Raw genomic sequence first — 26,073 nt, 5'->3', positions numbered from 1 at the left:
AGATAAATTCCAAGAAGTTCATGAGAATCAAGGAAAACATCTTGCAGTGCTGTTTGCTGGAACGACCTTTGTTCAGTAATCAATGTGCTCTTTTTGTTGGGTTTCAATTGTATTTATAGGAAAAAAAGATCCAAGGCTCTACATTTTTTAAAAGCCTTTTTTCAAACAAAATTATTTACTATGACTTAAGACATTTTAAGAATAATGAACAATCTCAAGAAACAAATAGCATTCTTAAAGTGTTCTTAAAATTCCCCAAAAAACTTTGGGAATGTAATATTTTGTATTCTTATAAGAATGTTTTGTGAATCTGGTTTCATATTCCAGACCTGTCAGATCATTATAAACACTCATTTAATTGGAAATATTGGACTATCATTATCATCTGAGGAGGTCAGACTTTGATCCACTTCATGAATAACTAAAATACTGTTAAAATCTGCTATTCATATTTGATTTCTGTCACCTTGAATGAGGTTGGAATCAAATCAAGCACTGAGATCTAAATTATAATGAGTCATTTAAACGAGATGCTATTGATTTCACATTTAACACTACATTTTCAACTGACAGGTCCATGGCGCCCTGTCCATTTACTTGCCAAGCGTAGTGTCTCAAAACCTTGTGAACTGCCTGCGTCGTCATGATGTCCAACAGGCGCCAATGATGCCTAAAAAGTAGTGTGCTGCCTTCCTAAAAAGAATATTGTTATCAACTATTAATATTTGATGCGTAACGCGCTCATTATGTTTAAAAATGTTCCATGCATCCATGACGCCACAAAAACCGTGAGACACAGTGACGCTTCATTATTTAAGGTGCGCAGGAGAGAGTCTCGCGCACTGAGCGCTATAAATACTGCAGCGCGCGCGGGTTACGCCACACATCGCGCGGATCTCTGTGTGTTTTAATCTATTTTATATTCACTTACATTGGACTTTTCTCGGACTACAGATACTACAATACTATTAATACCACTGAATGTGTTATTAAGACTACAAAGACACTTCGCATTGGAATAAGTTTTTTCCCCTCAGGAATAATCTCTCCAGACTAAGTGGATGATGGGAGCCTGATATCGCCTTTCGATTCTCAAGGACTGTTTGTTTAATGTTTTCGCCTGTGTTGTTAAATGTTAAAAGATGTTCAGGTGGAGTGATGCTGCTTTGGATAATCTGAAACGCGAATCAAATGGTAAATATTTCTCTAATTTGTCTCCTTAAAATTGAAATGAGCAGAGAAAAGCATTGATCATTTCTTATTGCTATATGAAATATTAAAATGGCAGAGAAAGAACTCCAAGCTAAATTGTAGACTTATGGCTGGTATGTGTTCTGAACCATTGCAATGCGATTGCATGTAGGCTATATTGTATTAATTGTATGGTTGTTGTGTGTGTATGTATATTAATCTACCTGGTCTGACCCATGTAAATACTTTGGTGTAATGTAATCAGTTTAATTTATACATTAAAAAATATTGTTGATTTAAAAAAAAAACTGTTCATTGCGGTTTAGACTACTTGACTTTTTACAGTGTTAAATATTACTTATATTTTTGCTATCACTGTCCTCCAAACAGTTGTTTAGTTGTCGTTGCGGTAAAAGGTCAGAAGTGTTGAAATTCGTACTGCACTTTTTTTGCTTTCTCATGTAAAGAGGAAATTGTGAAAAACAATGTTCCTATTCACTAAAGTTTTCTAAAAGGTGTGTCAGTGTATAATTTCAGACCTCTGGACATAACTTCCCTCAATTAATGTTTGTGCTTAAAAAGGAAAAATAAACAGCGTAAACAGGAAGGCATGTAATCACTTGCTTGTTAAATGATTGAATTGCAAATCGCTGAGCATTGTGGCCAAAATCAACAGTACATCACTATTTTTACATCTTTGTTTGCTGCTTGTCTGCTAATGAAGCTAATGGTTATACTTTATTTGGGAACACTTTATTTTACAGTGTCCTTGTTAAATATGTTACATGTACTTGCCATAGTAATAGCAGTGAATGATGCATAATTACATGCTAAATTAACCCTCAAACCAAAACCTAATCCTGCCCTAACCCTATGTTGGAAATTATTATTACCGGTACTCAGTACTATAATTACACTGTAACACCTTAAAATAAAGTGTAACCCTTTTTTGTAACCCTTTTTTTTAAGGTGACCGTGACGTAGTTAAATTTTACTTACTCAAATAAGTGCGGAGTAATATTAATTAACATGTACTTTCTATAATCTATAGAGTTATGGTTTGGTTTATTACTTGTAATTCTGCATAATTTACTATTATTTCTACAGTAACATGTATTAACATACATCAACCGAAAATAAAGTGTTACTAAGCTTGTTTGAATCTTAAACTCAGCTTTCCACTTCTTTCCTCTTTTCTCTTTAGCTATGTGTCTCTAAGGTCAGTGGTGCTCGTCCCATAGCCTGGAGATGTTCAAACACTGCAACAGTTCAGACGTTTTGGATGTAGCGCTCAGCAATCAGACCCAGCGGATGTTTGTGGTGGAACCGCTGCCCTGCGAGAAAAACGTGACCTCAACCAACCCCACGGCAGCGGGCCTGTCGATGACACTGGGCATCGTGTCCAACATCATAGCTCTGGTCATCCTGGCTAAAGCGTACGCTCGCCTGCGGAAGCGCTCAAAAGCCACGTTCCTGCTGTTTGCCAGTTGTCTGGTGGCAACGGATCTTGCCGGTCATGTTATTCCGGGTGCCCTGGTTCTGCGCCTTCACACTGCCGGGGGAATTTGTAACCATCCTGATGCCACCTGCCATTTCTTGGGCGGCAGCATGGTGTTCTTCGGCCTGTGCCCGCTGTTTCTCGGGTGTGGCATGGCGGTCGAGCGGTGCATGGGTGTGACGCGGCCTCTCCTGCATGCCCGCGTGGTTTGCACTGCACGCACTAAGGTGGTGCTGGTGATGATATGGTTTTTGGCTTTAACAGTAGCACTGCTGCCCTTCTTTCAGCTGGGCTCATATACCTACCAGTACCCATGGACTTGGTGCTTCATTAAAGTGTTAGGCAACACAAGCAACGCTGACGAAACACCCCCGACCCTCACAGACGTGGTGTTTGTGCTGCTCTTTTCTGGACTGGGACTGGCCTCGCTGGCCGTGGCACTGATTTGCAACACCATCAGCGTGATGACACTGGTGATTGCCCGTCTCCGCAGGAAGAAGTGCCAGCGCAGATCAGCTAAATCGCATGACATTGAGATGGTGACACAGCTGGTGGGCATTATGGTCACTTCTTGCATCTGCTGGAGCCCTCTGCTGGTGAGTGTGACCATTACAACTTATCAGGGCAAAGCAAAGAGATATGAATTATTGTACACAAGTAATACAGAATCTATCTATCTATCTATCTATCTATCTATCTATCTATCTATCTATCTATCTATCTATCTATCTATCTATCTATCTATCTATCTATCTATCTATTTATCTATCTATCTGTCTGTCTGTCTGTCTGTCTGTCTGTCTGTTGATCAATAGATATATTGTTCTGTCGTTCTATCTATCATTCTATTGTTCTATTTGCCTTTATTAGATATATCAATATTAATTTATCAATTAAAAACTGTCAGTTGTAATAATAATAATGATGACGATGATGATGATAATATAATAATAAAATAATATAAAATGAGTAGACAAAATGCATAACAAAAAAATTCTGAAAAATACTCTTTATATAAGATTGTATTACAGTTTTTCTGAGTCGCTTTGGTGCATTTCTAACATCACTATTTACATTTGCACAACAGTTAATGCAGTTCTCAAAACAATTAGTACAAACTGCAAAACCTAGTTGATAACCTGCAAAAGCGTGTCACTTGCTCAAAATGGATCGCTCATTCCTCAAAAGCAAGTATTCATGTCGATGTAAGTGTCAGTGTCATCAAGATGAAAAGTCTTGACACCATTGCTTATGAACAAGACAGTCAAATGGCTTTGTCATGTTTTCATTATGACAGTTTACTCTGTAAATGTTTTCCAATGCAAAAAAGTCAGATATTGGTGACACTACCTGAAAATGCTCAAGACAGCAGTAAATACTATTTGCACAGCCATTTGAAAAATACAGTAAAGTTACACATTACTGTATTTAGTGAGGTAACTACAAGACACTGAATGTTTCACATTTTTACTGCATATGCTCTTTGCAATTCTAATTTGTTCACAGCATTGTGCAAAAGAAAAAATACACCCTTATTTACAACAAACATAAACTCCCTTTGGGTAGAGCTGTGCACAACTGTAAACAATATTGCAGTACATATTGGAACTGAACATACAACATAATTAGTACTGTAATCATTCATGCACATCCAGACGTCCCTCTCTGTCTGGCCACATAATTTCATCTACATCACAGCGAATATCATCTCTTGCAATGCAATCCAAAACAACAACATGCTTGCTCAGATGGTCTCCAGTTAGACCCCTCTCATTCTCAGGGATTATGTCCCTGTAAAGAGTGTCTAACAAAGTCAGCAGATGTTGTGTGTTGTATGGAGCAAGACTGGGGATATGCCATTTATACACACCTGTTCTCCCGACAAAATGTTTGAATAATTGAATTTACAGTGGTTCTCCCAACATTTGGCTGCACCCTTCGACCAGCCTCAGCCGTTGTGAGGCCGTGATTGACAACATGATCCACAATTGTAGCCCTGATTTCATCAGGGATCCGCCTATGTACTTGGCCTCTTCTTCCCCTTCCCCTTCCCCTTCCCCTTCCCCTTCTCCGTCCTGCACCCTCACCCTCACCCGCACCCGCACCCCTCTTCCATTTCTGTGTCACAGTATTGTAGAAATGGTCACTACGTCCTGCTTGGTTCATATATGCTTGTAAAGTGGGGGTTTATGGGATTCAGCTCTGACAGTGATTGTAGAGAAGTGGCTTATCATTGGTTGCAACTAGTAATGCTTCACACACCCCTTCACATTGAGATTCACCTAAGATAAATTGTTCAATTTAGGAGACATTTTCAGGAAAAAAAAAGATTAAATGTTTTTTGTATAATTTGCTTGACAGATTTTGACAACTAGTTCAACATTTTTGTATGTAATGACTCAAGCAATGAAAGGAGGACTATTAGTTTTATATGGAATGACTATTCAGCATTCACAAGTATAGTTAATTTTGACTGACATGACATAAGCAAATGATAATGTTAGAAAACAGCAGAGAGTTGTATGAAAGCAATTGATGCATGTCCAAAAGCATTTGCAATTTGTTGGAAGGAATGAGAAACTGCTACTATGATGTGCACAAATGACTAAATGTTGTGGAGGTTGAACTAACTGTTGTGCAAATGTAAATAGTGATGTGAGAAATGCACCAAAGCGATCTAGATCTATCTATCTATCTCTGAGCAATGCAATTGTCCTCTAGTCTAGGATGTTTGATCTGGATTCTTCTTTTGCTGTCATATAGCATGACTTTATATTGCTTCGTCTACAACTAACTTCCTCCAATTTTCTGACAGATCTTCGGTCTGATGTCAGTCATCCACTCGTACAGAGGCTCTATGGGGGGTGATCTGGAAACCTACAGGACTTTAATGATAATGGGAGTGCGCCTGGCCTCCTGGAACCAGATTCTGGACCCTTGGGTTTATATTCTTCTACGCCGGGCCGTCCTCAGAAAGATCTACCGCTTAACCACCGGCCGCAGTGACCTTAGGGGGAGCACATTCCGGCGGTGGGAGATCAGCTCCTTCCAGAACTCAGTGAAGAACGCAATTAATCTGAACTGATGGAGGGATTCCAGAAGAGTGTGAGTTCTACCACATGGAAAAAATTGGAAATGTTTGAACCAAATCGCTGCAGTGCAGCGTAACTGAGAGCAGATGTAAGATCCTACTGTATTGCTTGAATGGTGGATGAAGGAGCAGCTTACTGGAAGTTGTAAAGCGATGCTCTGGAATAACCACAGACACTTCAATAAGCTTTACAATTGAGCACAGTGGGGTTCTGGAAGTAAAAATCCCATTCATTTTCTCCATAAGGAAATTGACGTTAACAACAATATAGCCAATAAATCTTTCAGGACAGACTTACCATGAGCTCTGAGGTTGTTTTTGTAGAAGACACAAGTCTGCGATTTCAATAAAAAAAAAGCACATTTAATTGCCAAATTTGGGGTTTTCATGCACAATTCATCAATGACTCAATGCCAATCATACCATTGTGTGTTATTTATGATTTGTTTACATCATTCAAAATGCTTCATGTGATGAATTTCTAGAAGGCCTATGGAGAAAGTAAGTGGGATAAATAGTTCTGGAAACAAGGGTGTGAAAAAGTAGGTGGTCACTGGTCACTTTTGCGATCTGTAAAGTGAGTCTGCTAAATGAGAATGTGAAATGGACTGCAAACATTCCCATGTCACCTGTATTACTTTACCATTTCAATTGTTAATGAAGGATTGTTATAATCATAAAGAGTCAATTAAACGTATGAAATGTTAAATTATAAAGATGACAAATGTGTATAGTAAAAACAAAAAACTTAGTTCCCATGTAAAATGACACGGGAAAAGAAATATAAAAAGGCCTGTGTTTTAATATGCTATAGTTTGTAATTGTTACTTTCAGGACAAACAAACACCATCTCTTGTGGTGAATCATCATTATATGATAATAATGACTTCACCAAAATGTTTTTGAACATGAAGCCTTTTTTTGCTTCAGAGCTATTGCACATGATTTCGTATTGTCCATTGCACTTCATTATTTCTATTTCATACAATATATAAAAATAAAATAATAAAAAATACTGTAAGTATCACTACAGCCTACAAGTTTAACTTTTACATGTGCATGGCAGTGTCAGTGTTCTTGTAGACCTATCTGTATATTTGTGTCTTGCCCTTTATTTGTGATCTTGAAAAGCTATGGAATAGTCAATAAAAGCTATTGAATATAATTTTGACCAATAAAGGTTCACTTCTGGAAGAGTTATTTCTGTCTCTGTATGTTGCACTTCCATTTATACACTGTATACAAATTATCAATAAGTTATGACAACATACTGTATAATTTTACATTGCTTTAACTCGTCAAAATAAGTTAAGCAATTTTCAACTTTTTTTGTATTTATACAAGATTCATTTTTTGTAAGTCAATTTAATGTAATTTAAGTTGAAATGACTTACACATCAAAGTTAATTGTACTTAATGAAAGAAAGAAAGAAAGAAAGAAAGAAAGAAAGAAAGAAAGAAAGAAAGAAAGAAAGAAAGAAAGAAAGAAAGAAAGAAAGAAAGAAAGAAAGAAAGAAAGAAAGAAATGTGATTTTGAAGTCGCCAGTCGAATGACAAAACCACGCCCTCTCCATTCATTCCCGTCTGTCGCTGACGGGAGGATCTTATTGGTTCACTGAGATCACGTGTCCCTCTCCAGCTTAGCGCACGCTGATTCTCTTCAGCTGCAGAATAGTAGACGGGCGCATCTTTGTCGCGGCTTTGGTGAGTAGATAAAAACATAAATATTCTTAAACATGACATGGTTTCAAATGTTTTAGCTGCAAATAACTCGATCTAATTAATTCTTATTTGCTCTGAATGTGTTGTTTCAACACTTATATGCAGTGAAAATGTATACATTTGTTCAGCAAACGGCCATGGCTAGCTGTGTTAGCACGCTAGCTCTTCACGAGTTTTACAAAAACAGCGAGAATTGAGCATTACGTGATAATTTTGCCTTACATTTACGCCTTAATGAATATAGTAGTCTTCTATTTTGTCTCGTTGTGTAGTTAAATGCGCATTCTGACGAAGTTAAATGAGTTTTTTGGGTGTTTTGGGGGAGGGTCACGACCATTTTATCTCCTTCGGTATCTCTGGCCGTGTCTCAAAACCAAATGCGTATCTTGCTTAGAAAGCATGTTTTGGTGTCGATAACTACATTTTCGTGCAAATCGTAATTTTACCATCAAAAACGACACCTTAAATACCAATAGTTTTATTAAATGACGGTAGATGTGTGAGCACACCGGTCCCCATTGTTTGGCTGCACTAAAATGGCCGCACACATCTGTGATGTATACTGCGTTTTCCTTGTTTGTTTCCACTGGTGTGTTTATTTTTATACAATTTCACTTTAACTTGTGCGTACATTGAATATATAAGAGATACGATTTTTTTATTAATCATATTTTTACTGATCTGTTTTATATTTTAGAGTTACGGGGTTTGTTTGGGCGTCAACAAGTGCTTGTTAGATACAGTTAAGACGCATTATTCCAAATTAAAGTCGCCATAGCAATGACGCAATCATATTTAGTTTTAGTACAGTGAAATGATCGTTTAAATCTAATAATTACACATTTTTGTCTTTTCACATCAATGCTCAGGTCATTTTATACGCTTCATTGTAATATTTGGGGAAATCAGTCCCCCAAATCTAGGGCTTGAGGGAGTGCCAGGGGATCTGTGAACAATTTGTTAAAAGAGAGAACTGTAAAAATCTGTCAGGGAAATGTTTTGATTAAAACCAATAATAAAAATGATATAAATAAATGCATAACCGCACTGCAGTGAATAATTTTACCATTAGGAAAACTAAATATTTTTTTCTCCATTATATAAATTTTTTCACAGTATAAATTGGGTCTTTAACATGCAAATACACTGCTGCCTTTTACATTTCGGATGGTTTTATATCAATAATAATAGTCAGAAGTTGCAGAAGTGAGATGGTTCACTTGTGAATTGTGAGATCAACAAATATTTACTGACAATTCAAGGAGCTATGAAATTCATAGTATGAATGACTAAAACATTCTGCCCAGATAAAAAGGTGGGAATGGTAATTGTGAACAACTGATTTAGCACTTGTACGGCAAGCATGTAGACAATAGCTGGAAATGCAAAAATCCCATTCTTTTGTGTTATAATGGCTTCTGGAAGTCGTGTCAGTCATACGTTTTAATTGTATATCAGTTTTCAGTCTGGTAAATAAAAAGGGATTTCAGTTGCTGAGCTGGTTGTGCTGCATCTCTTAGACCTGGATTATATGGACACTGTCTCCATGGAGATCTGAATATGTGATGCTCCTGTGGTCTGTGAACATTGGCAAGGATGCACAGGAGGATTATATGGATTAGCCTAGGCCTTGATTTATGTTGATTCAGAATTGCTCTTACGGGGTTTGCACTTTATATCTCTTTTGGATTTTTGCTTTAATGTTAACCACCAAGACAATCACAGATGCTGTTTCGTATCGTGGAACTGCTTCCTGTGTTTAACAAATGTAAACATGACTATTTTGTACCATATTTTGATTGAAACGGTCTTTAAAATAGCTGTGAAAGAATTATTTTACCATGTATTTTTCAGCTTATTGTATAAAGTATATTGAAAACTGATTGTTTTTCATTACAGACCAACTGGAGCAGCATTTCTCTGCCACATTTAGACTAACACTGCCAAACTGAAGAACTACTTTGTACCCATCATGGTAAAGTATACGTATTTCAATGATTTCTAAGAATTTATGTCTGTTTGCTGATATGAAGTCTCTCAATAATTGCACATTTCACTAAAGCTAATTAACACTATCTAGAACTAGGCTAATGAATCATAGTAATAATATGCCAGAAAATACTCAGCACAACCACACTAGTCAGGGTAATTATATAGGAAATTTAAAAGGTTTTTGTTTACTTGAAGCTTCAGCTTTGTTTATTAATGTTGAGAAGAGAAAACATTTATTTTTCAAATACAGAAGTTTGGGATCAGCATGAAGTGTTTTTGAAATCTCTTATGGTCAAAGCCTGTATTTGATGATAAAAATATTTTAAATATATATTAAATACATATTTTAAACTTAACTTATTCCTGTGATGATAAAGCTGAATTTTCAGCATCATTACTCCAGTCTTCAGTGTCACATGATCATTCAGAAATCATTCTAATATCTAAATCTTTTTACCGTCACTTTTGATCAATTTAATGCGTCCTTGCTGAATAAATAGCCACTTTAGCACGGTCGGGCCAAACTGTTCTCTTTGCTTCAACATTCCGTGCTGGTCCGGGTCTGCCAGTACGGACATGGTTTCATTTTCCACTGTGAGCCTGATAACGGACCTCTTTTGGATGTGGCGCTTTTCCACTGCATGGTACGGTTCGGTACGGCACGCTTTGGCGCTTTTCCACGGTACGGTTCACTTATGGCACATTTCCACTGCATGGTACGGTACGGCTCGCTTTAAATGGTACCGCCTCTGTTGAGGTTCCAAGCGTACCGTACCGATACTATAATGTGACGTGAAAACACTGCAGATCACTGATTGGTCAGACAGAATCGGCACTTCAGCGTCATTGTATTTGCGACACGAGACACTAAACCCGCTAGATTTAAATAGCCAGACAACAGCCAACGCGGTAGCACCTGTTTTTAGAGTATTTACTTGACAAAAAAAATCAAACAAGAAATGGCTGAATCGTGGTCAGTGGACGAGGTGCAGACGTTCCTCTCATTGGTTGCTGAGGAGCGGAAGTAGCACAGCTCTTAGCCGCACACGGCTACCACCGGACCTACAACTATTAACGATCAGTCCCACCCACTTTGAAGCGGTACTAACTGCAGTGGAAAAGCAACCGAGCTAAAGCGAATGGAACCGTGCCGTACCGAGTCGAGTCGTACCACACAGTGGAAAAGCGAAGCGAGCCGAACCGTTCCGCGCCGAGCCGTACCATGCAGTGGAAAAGCGCCATTGGTAAAGCAAGAGTTTTCAGACGATATGAGATGTAAATAGAGATTGCGTTCTGGAGGATGATCAAATATATATTATTAATTTGTTTACGTTGCTCAAACAGCGTGCTTAGCCAGCTACAGAGAAAAACGGGTAGCCAGACAACAGATAACCCTGAGTTGTCACCACACGTATTTTACAAGCACAGTTAGCCAACCACGCTAAGAGTTCTGGGCAGAGAAGAGTTTGTAATCGTGCTTTGCTGTACCAGGCTAAAGTGGAAATATAACTCAACCATTCCTTACCGTTGAGCATCCTTACGCATATTAATTAAAAAAAAAAATACTGGCCCTACACTTTTGAAAGGTAGTGTGTGTGCCCAACCTTTTGGTTTAAATTAATATGCGTCATACATGCATGTACATTAATGTAATGTATATTTATGTGTTTCTGTCTTTGTTTTCTATGAAGCCTCCTCCTCTTCGTCATCGCTCCATGCGCATCTTTGTGAATGATGACCGTCATGTGATGGCTAAGCACTCGGCCATCTATCCCACCCAGGAGGAGCTGGAGGGGGTTCAGAACATGGTGTCCCACACCGAACGTGCCCTCAAGGCTGTCTCTGATTGGCTGGACGATCAGGAGAAAGGAAATACAAAAGGGATCACCTTGGAGTCCGATGGAGACGGCGAGAAGGAGACGTCAGTGATCTTTTAATTTCATCTTCTCTGTTGTGACTGTGATTAGTTATTGGTGTGAGTTAGTATCTCTCATGTAACTCCATATTTTGTCCTCCAGTGAACCAAAGTCCATGGATCAGCCCACGCGTTCCCTGCGTGGAGTCATGCGTGTGGGTCTGGTAGCTAAAGGTCTCCTGCTGAAGGGAGATCTTGACCTGGAGCTTGTGCTGTTGTGCAAAGATAAACCCACCATCACCCTGCTGAAGAAAGTGGCAGAGAACCTCGCTGTGCAGCTTAAGGTATACCTGCATCTGTAATTTTAACATTTTTAACTTATTTAAAAGGGCAGGATGTATAATTCATGTGGAAACCTCATTGATCTGTCCTGCAGCTCATCACAGAGGAAAAATATGACGTCAAACCTTGTATCCGTGATGCCACCATTGTCATCAAAAACTCTAAAGAGCCACCGCTGACCCTCACCATTCACCTGACTTCACCCCTCGTGAGGGAGGAGGCTGAGAAGCAGGCTGCCGGGGGTAGGTTTGAAATCACGTGCCTTATGGTTCCTCTAACCACCCCCACGACCCCAGAGACAGCAAATGCAGATGGGATGGACTCAGGCAGGGATATTGTTTATTGGGCCTTCAATGGAGCTTGGGGATGTTGTGTACAGACTAGTCATGTAACACATATTGTTATGTTTACTGCCACCTGAAGTCTCTCAGTTCCATGCAGCATGATGTTAAAGTGTTGACGGCCCAATATACAGTAACATAAGTGATGGGTAAAGCTTTAAATAAGACCCAGTTCCAGGAGAGTTTACTGAAGGCTTACTGAGAATTAAGAAACAAAATCACAAACCTTGTTGTTTGCATGTGTTCATATAATGGAGAAGAAATGGAACAGTTTGCATTGCAGCAAAAATGAGAAGCAGAAGTATTGTCGAGCTCTGGTTTGTTCACCAGGTCTTGTTGACAGAGACTGGACGGAGGGCAGGAGGGTTATAGATAATGCTAGACATTAGGACACAATGTAACAAAAAGATTAGACTCCATAACAATACAGCCTGATAATATATGGTCACGGTATCTCAACGAATCCGTAGTTAAGAGCATCGTGGGCAGACTTAAGTCTAGTAAAGAGCTTTTTCAGGGCTACAGTGTTGGATAGGGAACATCCCGAAATAAAAACACGTTTTGGTGAAATAAAACAATTGACCTTTCGCTAAACCCTGCTTTGCAATCCAATCTTAGCTGCTTTAGCCGTTCTCCATTTTATCAGACATGTTTATGGTCTTTTCTGATGTTTGTTCATAGAAGCTCTGTCTTGGTTTTTCCTAAACAAAAACCTAAAACATTCGTAGTTATGCCTACATTTGTGCCTAGCTTATTTATTATTTTTAGCTAATTTCTGGTCTTTTCTGACGTTTGTCCATAGAAGTTCTGTCTGTTTGCATACTTTCTGTAAGATATCCAAAATATGGTAAAATGTTGTTGCTCAATCTTTTAAATTGACAAGTGCATTGGACTTGGTTTTTCCTAAACGAAAACCTAAAACATTAGTATTAATGCCTTAATTTGTGCCTAGCTTAATGTTAATAACTGAATGCCATGTTTATGATCTATTCTAGTTGTTAGAGAGGCGATAGAAACAGTTTAGTCATCCTACAGTCACTTTTTCTTTTGAATCCTGCTTTTTTTAAGGTATTTTACTGTAAATGTCTTTAAAGACAAATGACAGATAATGTCACAGTTTAATCCAATCCTTGCAATCAAGTTTTACCACTTTTTGAGCACATTTTACTGAAGAAGAAAAAAAAGCCCAAATCTCTAATTGGTTCTTTCTAAACTCATCTGAGCGGAGCAACCATAACCAAGGGCTTAGTGACGGGGCTTAGTGAAGGGTCAATTGGGAGCAAATTTGAGGCTGAACTCAAAGCCTAGCCCTATCTGTGACCCCATGATTAGTGACGCCTGCCTTTGACCATCACAAGCCATCAGTTTTGCTGCAGTGTGGACTCGTTTTAATCATACCTCTTGTGTATCTGACTACTGCTGCCTGTGGTTCAAAATCTGATTCTCTCTGTCAAGCCTTCTAGTTTGTCAATTTTAGGGACGCTGGACCTTTGACCAACTGGACGCTCTCTGTCTCGGAAGGGGCAAGGCAGTGCACCCAGAAAAACAAACAAGGGGGCGAGGGGGAGGGGTTCCCCCATGTCACACCAACACACAAATGACCTCAGTTCTCACTGATACATATATTATATTTAGCCAGACAAGAACCTCCCAACAACATTCACTCACTGTGCACCTTCATGCCTCAAAATACAGCTGCAGGGGTTCTGTTCCAAATCATAGTGAGCTGCCTACCTAGACGCCATCTACAGGTGAAGACTGCTTCAGTCAGTTGGCAGTAAATTGCTGTCAAAATCTTTTGTGGTTAATGCTATTCCAGAACTTTGCTTGTATTTATGCATTTTGACAGATGCTTTTATCCAAAGATATATGATGGGTTTTATGGCGAGCTCAGTTAAATATTTGATTTAAAATGTGTGATGATCACATAGTGTCATTTTATACAAAAATGTATTTTATCCATTAGCGTTAAAATGGTTCCGTCTTAAACAATATTTCTGTGTACTCGCGTGTTCGAATAAGCTAGAATGCTTGAAATTTAAAATATTTTGATTTGAACGATTTCTAGCCTACTAATCAAAATGCATTTTTGTCGTCTTATTTGTAAAACATATTTAAAATGATTATGCTTTTATAAACAGTCACATTCAATATATTTGCGTTGAAAATAAGGTAGGAAACGACTAGATTAATCCATTTTATTGTCACGTGTCGCCTCACTTGGGTTTGGAACAGAGCCGAATGCTCCGCCCACTTGTAGGTTTCTGTGCTTGCCGTTGTGTACTTGCACAGGAAGGGTTGCTTTTGTTTGGGGGGGTTCCCCCTCCTCTCCCCTCCACTGCCTTTGGTAGGGGTCATCTGCCTCCTCCCCCCTGGCCGTGAGACAGAAAAACCCCTTGGTCAAACTGTACCTTGTCTTCTTATTCCACCTGCCAATAGAAACGCTATCAGTCAACGATCCCCCGGATGTACTGGACAGGCAGAAATGCCTGACTGCCTTGGCGTCCCTCCGCCACGCCAAGTGGTTCCAGGTTTGCATCTTGTCTTTATTTGTCTTCTAGTAGTTGAGTTTGTTTTTAAGTTTGTATCTGTGTTAACCTTATTTCATGCTGTATTTTTTTTTTCAGTTTGTGTGAATTTCTTTTTTCAGTGTATCTGTGTAGATTTTATTTATGGGAGTGTATTTGCCTCTGGTAAAATGTCACATTCTTGCTGGTTAGGTTTGAGTTGCGTTGCCAAGGACATCTTTGTCAATGCTGTCTGACTTCTGCCCTGGCTAATTTAACTAAGTTTATTATAACCTCGATAAACTGTCTATTACCCTTTTGACATGTCATCAACTGCCACTTTTACGGTTTAATACTTCATGTTTTTGATCACCTTAATTTTAAGTGAAAATATTTTAATGCAAATGTCAGGTGCAATATTTCTGAAGCCAGCCGCACCGTTTGACACTTGACTTGTCGGACCCATGTAGTTGTAGTTTAACATTCCCGATGTAATTTCCGTATTGTAATGTTCTTGGTTCAATGCATCATAATTTTTTTGCATAATATTGAGTGCCACAGTTAACTTTGGAATGCAAGAAACAAACATTAAAATGCACCATTTTTCAAAAGTCTGGCGATGACACTTGTGCAAATTTATATCCAGAATTTCAACTTTTGCAAAAACATTTGCTTTTGCATTGAACATGCGAGGAAAACCAGAAGGGGATATAGATAATAAATAGTTGCAGGAATAATATAAACATTTGTATTACTTTATTAGTTTTGCTAAATTATAATAGTATTACTTTTCAGTATTACTTTTTTTACTGCATTTTTATAAAATAAATGCAGCCTTGGTGAGCATAGGAGACTTCTTTTTAAAAACATGAACATATATTACTGACCCCAAACTTTTGAATGTGAATATAATTATCTATAAAGCACTAGATAAAAATGAATAGTTGCTTTTATAACTATAGATCAAAGAATTTTTTTTTTGTGATATGCTGTCATTCCCTTTGCTAAACAAACTGTCGTGTTATGCCACAAATGTTGCCTGCTAAGCTTTTATTGAACTTAGAACATTATTATAAGCGTGAGACGTTTTTCTGCAATACCCTGCAACAATCTCACATTGTTTTGGCTTTGTCAGCTTTTTTTCATGCCAAAAAGGAATATTGCACCTTTTCCGCCATTTTAGCGTATTCATGCTTTCATTGATGCCCTGCAGTGCTTTAAAAATGCAGCTGCATTTCCCAGATCCTCTAGAACATTCTCACTTCTATCAACTCATATTTAGTATCTAATCAGAAGGCCAGCCTCAAACACGAGCTCTGTTGTGTTGTTCTTCTCTTCAGCACAATGTATTTAAACTGCTCTCTTAATATCTGTCATATGTAGCTTCTCAACTGAGTAATATGCTTTTTTTTGTTGTGCCTCTTAATCATTCGTCACCCTCTTTACATTAATGCTTATCGACACATTATTCAGTATCGGCAAATCTCACCCCTTTTGTTTGTTTGTTTATTGCTTTGGTGTTGTGCCACATTGAGTCCATGAGATAAACCGGTGGATTGTATCCCTCCTACTTTTGTCTCTAGGCCAGGGCTAATGGGCTCCGCTCCTGTGTGATCGTCATCCGTATCCTTAGGGACCTCTGTGCTCGTGTTCCCACCTGGTCCCCTTTGCGAGGATGGGTAAGTACAAAAACAACCCAAGAACATAGGGTTGACCAATGTTTTTTTAAACTGCAGCTTAAGCTGGTGTAAATTTATGCATGGTTTCCATTGTGGTGCAAAACAGCGCTGCATAATAGAAAACGGGTGTTCGTTCTAATCAGACTGCGGCCGTGTCCAAAACCACATGCTCAGAGTAGTTAATTGTTTTGAATAAGTAATAACTTCACGACTGCTAAAAAAAAGTATGTTCTATATTGAACACGTGTGTGTAGTACGAGTGTAATCTGGACGTACTACATTCGCTGTTGTTATCATGCGACCTACCAAATAATTTTTATGAACTTATTTCATTACAATTTACATGGATATTCAAGGAGGGAAAAACTAAATAAATTTTTCCGTTTAAATGTGTATTGTTATTGATGATTTGAGAATTAATTCTCAATTTTAGCTAGAAGCGTTGGTCTTTTTTTCTTGATATGAGTAATATAATAAGCAAACATTTCATTTATATGTTGGCATCCATGTAATGCAGCTCTTGTTTTTTGAAGCCCTTAGAACTGCTGTGCGAGAAGGCGATTGGCACTGGGAATCGGCCAATGGGAGCAGGAGAAGCACTCCGCAGAGTTCTTGAGTGTCTCGCATCTGGAATCCTCATGGCTGGTAAGAATCTAAATCGTAACATCTAAAATAGATTACAAAATCTATCAGACTGTCTGCCTGTTTATGGCAGTGATGCAGTATAATGGACCATTTTGAATCCATTCAACCCCTTTAGCTGTGAAATTTGTGGTGGTGGTTGAGGAGAGACCACCTGATATGATTGTAAAGCGCTTTGGGTGTACAGTAGTACATATGAAAGCTCTATATAAATGCCTCTTTCATTCTAAATTTACTGGTTACTGTTGTTGTATTAACCAGTCATCAGTATAATGAATGATAGAGAAAGTATAGCATACTACAAAAATGCTTTTGAAATTTTGTCTGCTTTCAGATGGTTCAGGCATTTGTGACCCTTGTGAAAAGGAAGCAACCGATGCCATCAGTCACATGGATCGCCAGCAGCGGGAGGATGTCACTCAGAGTGCTCAGGTTTGTCGATAAATTATTCGGCTTTTTTCAATTACATTTTTGCATTTATTTGTTTAGAGATCTCATTTGAGCTTTATGGTTGACATTGTCGTCTTTTTGATTGACAGCATGCCTTAAGGCTTTCAGCTTTTGGACAGCTGCACAAAGTACTTGGAATGGATCCGCTTCCTTCAAAAATGCCCAGAAAACCTCGGAGTGACACTCCTATTGACTACACGGGTAAGATGGAGTGGCTGTGGATATTTTTCATTACTCAATGTTTTTTTGTGTGAAACTTGATTTTTTTTTTTGTGTGTGTGTCTTATCTGCATAGTTCAAATCCCACCCAGCACAACCTATGTTCCTCCAATGAAACGCCCCATGGAGGAGGAGGAGTCCACTGATGAGAAGAATCCAAACAAGAAGAAGAAGAAATTGCAAAAGAAATGTAAATGTCCTTCATATGTTCATAATTCACTTGTGGTGGAGTTTTGCACACATTGCACAAAACGCTTAACTTTTATTTTGCTGTTCAGCTCCAGAGGAGAAGGCAGAGCCGCCACAGGCCATGAACGCCCTGATGCGTCTGAACCAGCTGAAGCCAGGTCTACAGTACAAACTCATCTCTCAGACCGGGCCTGTCCATGTGCCGGTGTTCACCATGTCTGTAGAGGTTGACGGGAAGAACTTTGAAGCTTCTGGTCCCTCCAAACGCACTGCTAAACTACACGTAGCTGTCAAAGTAAGAAACTGATTAATTATTTGACTTGGTCTGAAACACTTTAAAGTTTTTTTGTTTTTGCCATAAAAGCTACATAAAATCAAAGGTTTTTTTTTTTTTTTGATTCAGAATCTTTCAAATGCAATGATGACTTTTCAACAGAAATATTAATCATATTGAAAAACTAAAATCTGTGTATTTTAGCTGTGAATTTTTACAGCCCTTGCAGAAACTGAATTTTGTTTTTTAATTCCTTCTCCAGGTCTTGCAAGATATGGGTCTGCCAACGGGAGTGGAGCAAAAAGTAGCTGATCAGGTGAAGGAGGAGCCAGTGACCGCACAGGAGACTTTGCCCCCAGTGACCCAAATGGAGCCAGAAACGGTGCCAACCTCAGAAAGCCCCACTGATGAGGTATTTAACATCATCTTTATAACATGAACCCAGATAGTGGCTTATAAGGACAATTTTGTAATTACTACAGATTGCACTACATTTTCTTTTTGGAAAATTATTAGCCTAATGACCAAGCAATTTTATACCATGGTCTCTCTGAATACGCCATTATGATTGGCTGGAAGGTGTGCAATAAACCCATTTAATGCACAGGTACTCTGTTTAGTTACTGTTCTATATTAATGTGCTGTTGAAGCACATGCACACACACACACACCACTCTCGAACAAAGTGAAAGTAAAGACATTTTTGATAAATGCTGCTCTTTTGAACTTTCTGTTCAAATAATCTTGTTTTTACTATGCATTTAAGAGCATAAGAGACTGAAACCAAACTTTAATTTATTTTATTTTATTTTAATAATGTTATTCAGGAAGGAAAGTGCAAATTAAACTGTTATGATTTAAAAACACCTCCAGTGTTGTGTGTTATAAGAGCTTGTTTCTTCTTTGCTCTCTCAGAGCGCTCGGCAGCAGGGGCCCATCCTTACAAAACATGGAAAGAACCCTGTCATGGAGCTCAACGAAAAACGCAGAGGACTGAAGTACGAGCTCATCTCGGAGACCGGTGGAAGCCACGACAAACGCTTCGTCATGGAGGTGAGGGCACGTCGTCAGAGATGCATTCTAGTTTACTTATCGCTTCCTTTCTAAGGTCGATTTCACATCATCGATTCACAGTATCTATTCTAGACAGATAAAATAACGATGCCTTCTGTTTTTCATTCCAGGTGGAGATTGACGGACAGAAGTTTCAGGGTACCGGGTCCAATAAAAAGGTGGCGAAGGCCTACGCCGCACTGGCAGCCTTGGAGAAGCTCTTCCCAGAGGGCTCCAACTCAGAGGCAAACAAAAAAAAGAAAATGGCTCCGATGGTACATCGTTGTTAATCTGTGTTCAGTGACATTGAAATCTCCTCTTATATATTCTCTCTTTAATGGTCTGATTTGGTGGCTGCAGCACCCCACTGGATTTGGGATGGTGAGTGGGCCTCCTGCTGACATGATGGCCAATCCCCGGGGCAGAGGGAGAGGACGTGGCAGGGGGCGAGGCCGGGGATTTAACAATGGCGGAGGATTCAATCAAGGTACGCCAGTGCTGTCTGCAAGCATCACTTTGTTTTAAGGATTTGGACAAACCTTAACCGTAAGAGACCCAGTGTAGAAGAATTGCAACGTTGTATAAAATAAATACCAAATTTTCACTAAAAATAGCTAAAAAATACACACCCGTAGCTGTCACTCTGAAATTTACCAACAATTTTTATATTAACTGCCACAATTCATAACACTTTTGGAACACATTTATCTATTTACAAAGTATTTGACGTCCAATTTTTTAAAATTATTATTTCTATGTTCTATAATGTGGAAAGGTTTACATGCCCTGAGACCATTTTAAAAAATGCAAGCTGGGCATTACGGGGCAATTTTTTTTCTTCTTCTTTTTTTTTTTTCTCACACAAACAAGCCTATTTAATGAATAGTTCAAAATTATTCATTTTTCCAGTGTTTAGTCATTGTCTTATTGATATGTATATATTTTTTGAGTTAAGTACTATTAAAATTAATAAATGTTTTGATATGAATATTTATTGCATTATTTAATTAGACATATACCGGTAGTGAGATTCCTAAACTTTTCATGACTGGTTAAAATGTAGTATTTTTCAAATACAATTGTGTGCTAATTTGAGTTATGAATTTAAAACACTTAGTTTATCAAAAACTAGTGGTAAAAAAAAAAAAAAGTTCAGTGTTGCAATTTTGCAAGGTTTTTAAAAATGTTTTACCCCAAATTTTGCTTAAACAATTTTTTTTTTGCATAGTAATGGCTTAAAGACTTGTTAAAAGGTGAAAAGAAATGCATCATGAATATCAATGCTTGGGTCTCTGTCTACTTAACGCCCATCCTGCACTGTGCTACGAACATAAGTTCACCTCAAATGATATCTAAACTGCTTTGCAGACAATAAAACAAAGGTCCTGTTGACTTGCATTTGAACATGCATATTCTTGTCCTCTTTCAGGTGGATATGGGACATATGGATATGGCGGCAATAACAACTCTGGCTACAGTGAGTGTTTTCCTATTTGTCACTGGGCCCATTGATTTTCACTCTTTTATTTTAATTGTCTTTAATTAATTTGTTTCTAGCCGTAAGACTTTGCCATTTTAATTTCTCTCAAGTAAAGAAATCTGTGCTACTCTAGTTGTTTTTACGACATTTTTGACGATGTCTTTGAGTTTATGTAGGTATCCGTTATTGTTTTTTCCTTTTGATTTTACATTTCTCTGCTTTGTTGTGCCATGGGACGCAAACTTTCCTCGGCGAAAAACGAGAAATGTTCCCAACATGCCAACGCCACTCTTTCAGAGGAAAGCCGCCTTGAGGGTGACAGGAGCAGAGAAATCTAAAAAAAAAAAAAAAAAAAAAAAAAAGCACAGAAAACTATCTTTGACCTTAATGATAACTGATTGACATCATATGCCTGGTGACATTTGTCATGGCATGCCGAACACAGAAGACGTCTAATTCTGTGCCTCTCTGCTCTGTCTCACCCTTTAGGTGACTTTGTCTCAGACTCCTATGGCTACCACGAGTTTGCGACATAAACCGCCCTGTTTTCAATAAGCACACAAACGTGAAATGAACATTAGAGACCGAGGGGGGAAAACACTGGTTACCCGCATTTTGAACTCGTTTCCTCGTGATGCATCACCCACAATCTCACCTCAAAAAACCTGCACCTACCGATCAACTAACACTGTGGATGTGAACGGGAGTTTCTGCCTACAGTTGCTATGGAAAATCTGACATGTTATCTGTGCCACAATCAGTGCAGTCGAGTAGTCTGATTGGCTGACGGATGGTCACTAAAGTAGCGGAATGACATTTCATCATGACTGTATCTTCACTGCAGCTCTGAATCACTGTATAAGCCATTTTTTGCCTACAGTTTAGTTGTTTTTCCTGGAAAAATGTTCCCGACGGATTTTTTTTTCTAAAATATTAAGTAACTTCTCTACATTGCCATGTTTTTAATTGTTTTTTCAAGTTTTATTTATTTTTAGTTTTTTAATTGTGGTCAAATCCATTGTTTGTGAATGAGTTGGCACAGATTTTGAATTTAATTCTGTGAACCATTGAACAAACGCAGGTGTATTTCCTGCATTTTTGTTTTTTTTAAATGGATGTTTGTGGATTACTTTTATTTTTTGCAATAAATTTGAGTTACTTTACAAACCTGTGATATCTATGTAAAGTTTCTTTGAATATTTCTTGAAAAATAGATTTGCATCCGGTTTAGCAAAGACGTTTTTGTGGAAAGTTTTAGCTTGTATCATGATTAAATTGAGGCTCTTTGCCAAATGTTTTGGCAGAATGAAAATGATTTTAACAAAAAAAAATTAGGCTCAGACCACTCGCAACACGTTTTAGAAAACAAAATTAGTGCAAATCCGCGTAGACTTTTGAGCACACAGAATTTCTTCAACACTGCAATAACATCCCACTCAAACAAAACAAATTCAACATGTAGAAATAAATACAATTAAAAAATACATTCTACTCCTCTTTCCTGTAGTGCTTTAAACTTGTAGTGTTATGGTTTGTGTTCAATTCAAAGGTCAAGCCATGACTTTAGTCTTCCTGGATATCCGTCGTCTTGTGAAATTAATTCCCAGGTCAGAATTCAGCCAACTTTGTAGCAGTGAAATGTGAAACGGCTTTGCACAAGCTTGCATTTTCCGGCGTTTTGCATGCATTTGAATGGAAAGAAAAGTACAGCATTGACCGTTCCGTTGCCAGAAAATGCAGATTAGTCAGTGGTTTTATTGAATCTCCATTGTTCATCCAGTCAATGACGCAAGACATTAAGAATGTCCTGCAGTTTAATTTTTGTTAACGTTAAATTAACATGACATGTATGGATGTTGTACAGCAATATTTCTATTGCTAATATAAAACTAATATAATCTAGTTTTTAACCTAAAAACTTTAAAGCCCAATAAAATGATTATGTAAAAGCTTTCAGATTTATGATGTAAACTGAATTACAATTAATGTCCCTCTGAGCAGTCTGTTTAACTTGCACTGTGTTATTCCGCTTCAGATTTCTATAATAACGGCGGGTCCAATGGTGGATCGGTGTCCTCGGGTCCTGGAGCATCAGGTCCAGGCGCAAACACGTCTTCTGTCGGAGCAGCGGGTGGAGCGGGCGGTTTTGGTTATTACCAGAGTGACAGCAGCTTCACCTCCCCTACGGGAACCCCCAAACCACCCGTTAAGAAGCCGCCCATGCACCAAAACAACAAGCCTCAAGGACCTGGAGCAGGACAAGGGGCTTCCTTTGGTCAGTACGGGCAGGGCTTTGGACAGAAGAAGAACTTCGGCCAGGCTCAAGGTGGAGGAGGAGGAGGAGGAAACTTCAACTACAGCACTGCTTATCCCTCACAGGTGACCGGAGGACAGGACTACAGCTATGAAGGTGATGAAAACATTGTGTTTTATGCTGCTTTCACATGCTATCGGAATTAACTTTAAATATGAGCTTCCTAGTCAGAATTTAATTGGACCTGAACGACACATCAAGTTGTATTTACTACTGGGAAACGGAGATCATTTTGATGCCCAAGTTTCCAAGTTATGAGGGCACTCAGGGCAGTAAAGGAATTTACTTGTCATTAAAGTAGTGCATATTTATATATATGAATAACCATTTGAAGCCTAATGTATGTTTTATACACTGGTAAAATGGTATGTATTTGACTGAAATTCCAAGATGACTATCTAGATAGCGAGGTGAATGATTACATGGTGGTCAATGAATGGGACACTGCATTTTTATTAAATATCTAAAGCCTGGGACACATCAAACTGACGCCAAAGAACTAGCGCTGATGAAAGCCGACTGTTGTTGTCTCCTGGATTGGGGGGAAAAAGCTGCACGTCAGCTAGAATGCGCTTTCTGCGTGTAAAAGACAACTGTCTGCAACATTTCTGCAGATATATTCATCTATATTCGTCATTCAAAAAGGGAAACCAACGCTGCAGATACACAAACCATAAACATAGCAGTGTGTGCTTACCGTTTTGAATATCAATCCTGCTAAACACTTTCTTTATTCCACTTCACTCATGTTAATATTGAAATATCTGCCAAGGAACACTCGGGTAAGATGACGTAACGTTAGAACAGCCTTCTATCTGTACCGTTTTGACTTTGCTCGCTGTTTTGCTATTATTCTCGTTCACTAAGCTGAACAGCAGAGTTCCCTCTTTTACCGACGGCCTATCGGCCGGAAAAAAGCAGACGAGGACCAATTTCAGCCGACGGCGCGGAACATACCGAGAAAACTTAGTCGGCTGACGCACAAAAACTGCCCGACGGCCGACTGTCGGCTTGGTGTGTTCCGGGCTTTAAAGTCCCCCTGTAGTAGTCAATATTTTTATTTCTTCCTCTTTGATCATCAAAATGACATATTTAAACTGTTTTCCTTGGGAAAAAAATATTCATGCCTTAAAATAGCTTGAGTGTAACTCTACATCCTTGCCTCACACCAGCTCCTTGGTTCACTGCAGTTTTAAGGAGATGACACTCAGCAATGGTGTTGACTTATGAATTTGTACATTGTTTGTCTTGAAGCATATTAAAAACACCATCAAAAGGTGGATTTTCACCACAAGGGGACTCTAAATACAGTTTGGCTTTAATAAGATTTAGGCAAGAATAAACCTGGTGTCCTTCATGATCCCTATTCTTTCCTACAACAAAGCACTTGGAACACAAGCAAAATTACAACTTCAGGAAATTTTCCGAAGGCAATATTAGTGAGTCAGGGTATAAAAAAATTGTGGTGTTTTACTGTTTCCTAAATTCTGACTGGTCTCTCATAGGTTACAACAACCAGTCAAACTACAACTCACAGGGCGGAGCCAACCAGAATTTCGGCGGTAGCCCTGCCTCCTTCAACAGCGGACCAGTAGGGTACGGCCGGGGAGATCCCAGTATGAACTACCAGTATCGATAAACCTGCCTTCCTTCCTGTGTGCGGTCCTGCACCATCACTTCCAAACAAGGAGCATCATCCTTTCTGATTCTATCGTTCTTGATTTCCGCTTGGTTTCTGTCACCAACACCTGAACTAAAACAAAATAGTGGTCTCTAAACATTGTGCAAAATAGTGTATTTCCATGTTTCTTTTGAAGTATGTGTATTTTTATTTTAGTTTAGTTACTTTAAATCTGTGAACTCCCCATAAACTACTGCCCTCGAGAGGGACATACGAACCCAAAGCGACGCATGCGAGGACCTGATATTATTTGTTAACATGCAGTGACGGGACACGCAGTCCTTGAGTGATTTTAACCATTCAGACATGTATAAAGATGCATCGTCTCCAGCTGTAAATCATTAGTTTTCAGATTTTTTTTTTCCTTCCTCTGTTTGGCCAGCTACATTTCATGATTTTGCCTGTAATCATAGGCTTTTCTTTTAAATTATGAATGCACATGTGACATTGTTTTAAATGGTTACGTGATTGTGAAAGTTGTGACGTGTCGGGTCGTTGTAGCGTTTGGCTGTTTTTGGGTGGGGGACCTTTATTTTTCCGAATATTGTTTGTTTAAAGAATGTGTGGTGTTTGTAATAAAGGATTTTATTTTGGAGGATATCTGATTTCTGTGGTGTTTTTGAATCCACTTCTCCAGGTATTTGGGTTATACCTGTATTTACATAATATATAGAGTTGGGTGTTAAAGTCACATTGAAATCTACCATTCAAAATATTGAGTACATTTTAAATGTTAAAATAAAGTTTTAGATAAAATAAACCAACGGAATATTTTTAAAAAGAAGTTTTTGATCCCATCATTGAAAACTTATAAATACAGAATAACTCTAGTCTAAGTATACATAATTTTTAATAAATGTTGACACGATTGAAAACTCGGATAATGATTATGTAAATGTTTTACTTTCAAAGGTTTACTTTAATAATAACCAAATCCGCTTTTTTTTTTTTTACAAATAAAGGTTTGTGGACGCCATAATTGAAAAATCCGATGATAGTAACAGTAGGAATAATAATGTAAATATGAATCTTCAAAAGTGTAACAAATACAGGGCTGTTAAAATATGCAGAATTTGTTAAATAAAGTGGACCACACGACTGGAAACTAGGGAATATGTAAATATTTGTTTTTCAACAGAGCAGCTCTATATAGTTTACGGTAAAAACTATTTCGGTGCGGTTTTGTTACTGTGGTTACGGTTGTGTGACGTCATGTCCGTTTCCCCATCCGAGCGCAAGGCGACTCCAGCATGGCTGACACCGGGCTCTTGGAATCGCTCTTACGGCTAGTGGAGAAGGTCGACGGCGGCGTTGACAGCCAGGATGTGGCCGCGTCTCTCGGCGTGGATCACCAGGCGATCGTCGGCGCGGTGAAGAGTCTGCAGGCGCTGGGAGAGGTGAGGAGATCCCGCAGCAGAGACACGCACTGACTGATGCAACAGCGGCGCAAATGATGAGATCCATTCAATCCGCAGGATCCTGTAGCGTTAGCGTTACTAACCTGAAATCATGCGAACCCGCTCGAGAGAGAAATGATCTGACCGACTATTAAC

General features: G+C 38.7%; 3 protein-coding genes across 11 annotated transcripts in view; all 3 read left to right on the top strand.

The window, feature by feature from the left end:
* The first annotated feature begins 839 nt into the window (after window positions 1-839).
* On the top strand, window positions 840-6,979 carry ptger1b (prostaglandin E receptor 1b (subtype EP1)). Its single transcript, XM_079609769.1, has 3 exons — window positions 840-1,194; window positions 2,396-3,285; window positions 5,505-6,979. The coding sequence occupies exons 2-3, from the start codon at window positions 2,440-2,442 to the stop codon at window positions 5,772-5,774; spliced, it is 1,116 nt and encodes a 371-aa protein (XP_079465895.1). The 5' UTR covers window positions 840-1,194; window positions 2,396-2,439; the 3' UTR covers window positions 5,775-6,979.
* A 336-nt stretch (window positions 6,980-7,315) lies between these two features.
* On the top strand, window positions 7,316-25,118 carry ilf3b (interleukin enhancer binding factor 3b; the record flags this gene model as incomplete). 9 transcript variants are annotated; one of them, XM_079625324.1, is made up of 19 exons in its annotated part: window positions 7,316-7,484; window positions 9,402-9,477; window positions 11,186-11,415; window positions 11,513-11,693; window positions 11,786-11,933; window positions 14,472-14,563; window positions 16,123-16,218; window positions 16,752-16,863; window positions 17,195-17,292; window positions 17,400-17,511; window positions 17,606-17,719; window positions 17,808-18,013; window positions 18,255-18,404; window positions 18,908-19,045; window positions 19,177-19,320; window positions 19,406-19,532; window positions 20,475-20,522; window positions 22,561-22,935; window positions 24,345-25,118. In XM_079625324.1, the coding sequence occupies 18 exons, from the start codon at window positions 9,475-9,477 to the stop codon at window positions 24,476-24,478; spliced, it is 2,508 nt and encodes an 835-aa protein (XP_079481450.1). In that variant the 3' UTR covers window positions 24,479-25,118. The 9 variants fall into 9 exon arrangements, with proteins under 9 accessions (XP_079481450.1, XP_079481453.1, XP_079481457.1 ...); XM_079625327.1 differs by having other exon boundaries at window positions 7,319-7,484; window positions 19,177-19,290; XM_079625331.1 differs by lacking the exons at window positions 22,561-22,935; window positions 24,345-25,118 and adding an exon at window positions 21,015-21,704 and having other exon boundaries at window positions 7,319-7,484; window positions 19,177-19,290.
* A 575-nt stretch (window positions 25,119-25,693) lies between these two features.
* Window positions 25,694-26,073, top strand: part of farsa (phenylalanyl-tRNA synthetase subunit alpha) — a 10,651-nt gene continuing 10,271 nt past the window's right edge. The window contains exon 1 of the mRNA XM_079606482.1: window positions 25,694-25,917. Within this exon, the coding sequence (XP_079462608.1) occupies window positions 25,771-25,917 (147 nt within the window). The 5' untranslated portion in view covers window positions 25,694-25,770. The remainder of the gene's footprint in view (window positions 25,918-26,073) is intronic.

Source organism: Phoxinus phoxinus (assembly GCF_949152265.1).
Source record: "Phoxinus phoxinus genome assembly, chromosome: 1".
NCBI classification, from domain to species: Eukaryota; Metazoa; Chordata; class Actinopteri; order Cypriniformes; family Leuciscidae; genus Phoxinus; species Phoxinus phoxinus.
This window is presented reverse-complemented; position numbering and strand designations above follow the sequence as displayed.

Excerpts from the sequence above, each read along its gene's own strand:
- ptger1b (XM_079609769.1), top strand. The coding sequence starts at position 2,440 with ATGTTCAAACACTGCAACAGTTCAGACGTTTTGGATGTAGCGCTCAGC. Across the intron at positions 3,286-5,504 it reads TCTGCTGGAGCCCTCTGCTG|ATCTTCGGTCTGATGTCAGT; the intron begins GTGAGTGTGACC and ends ATTTTCTGACAG.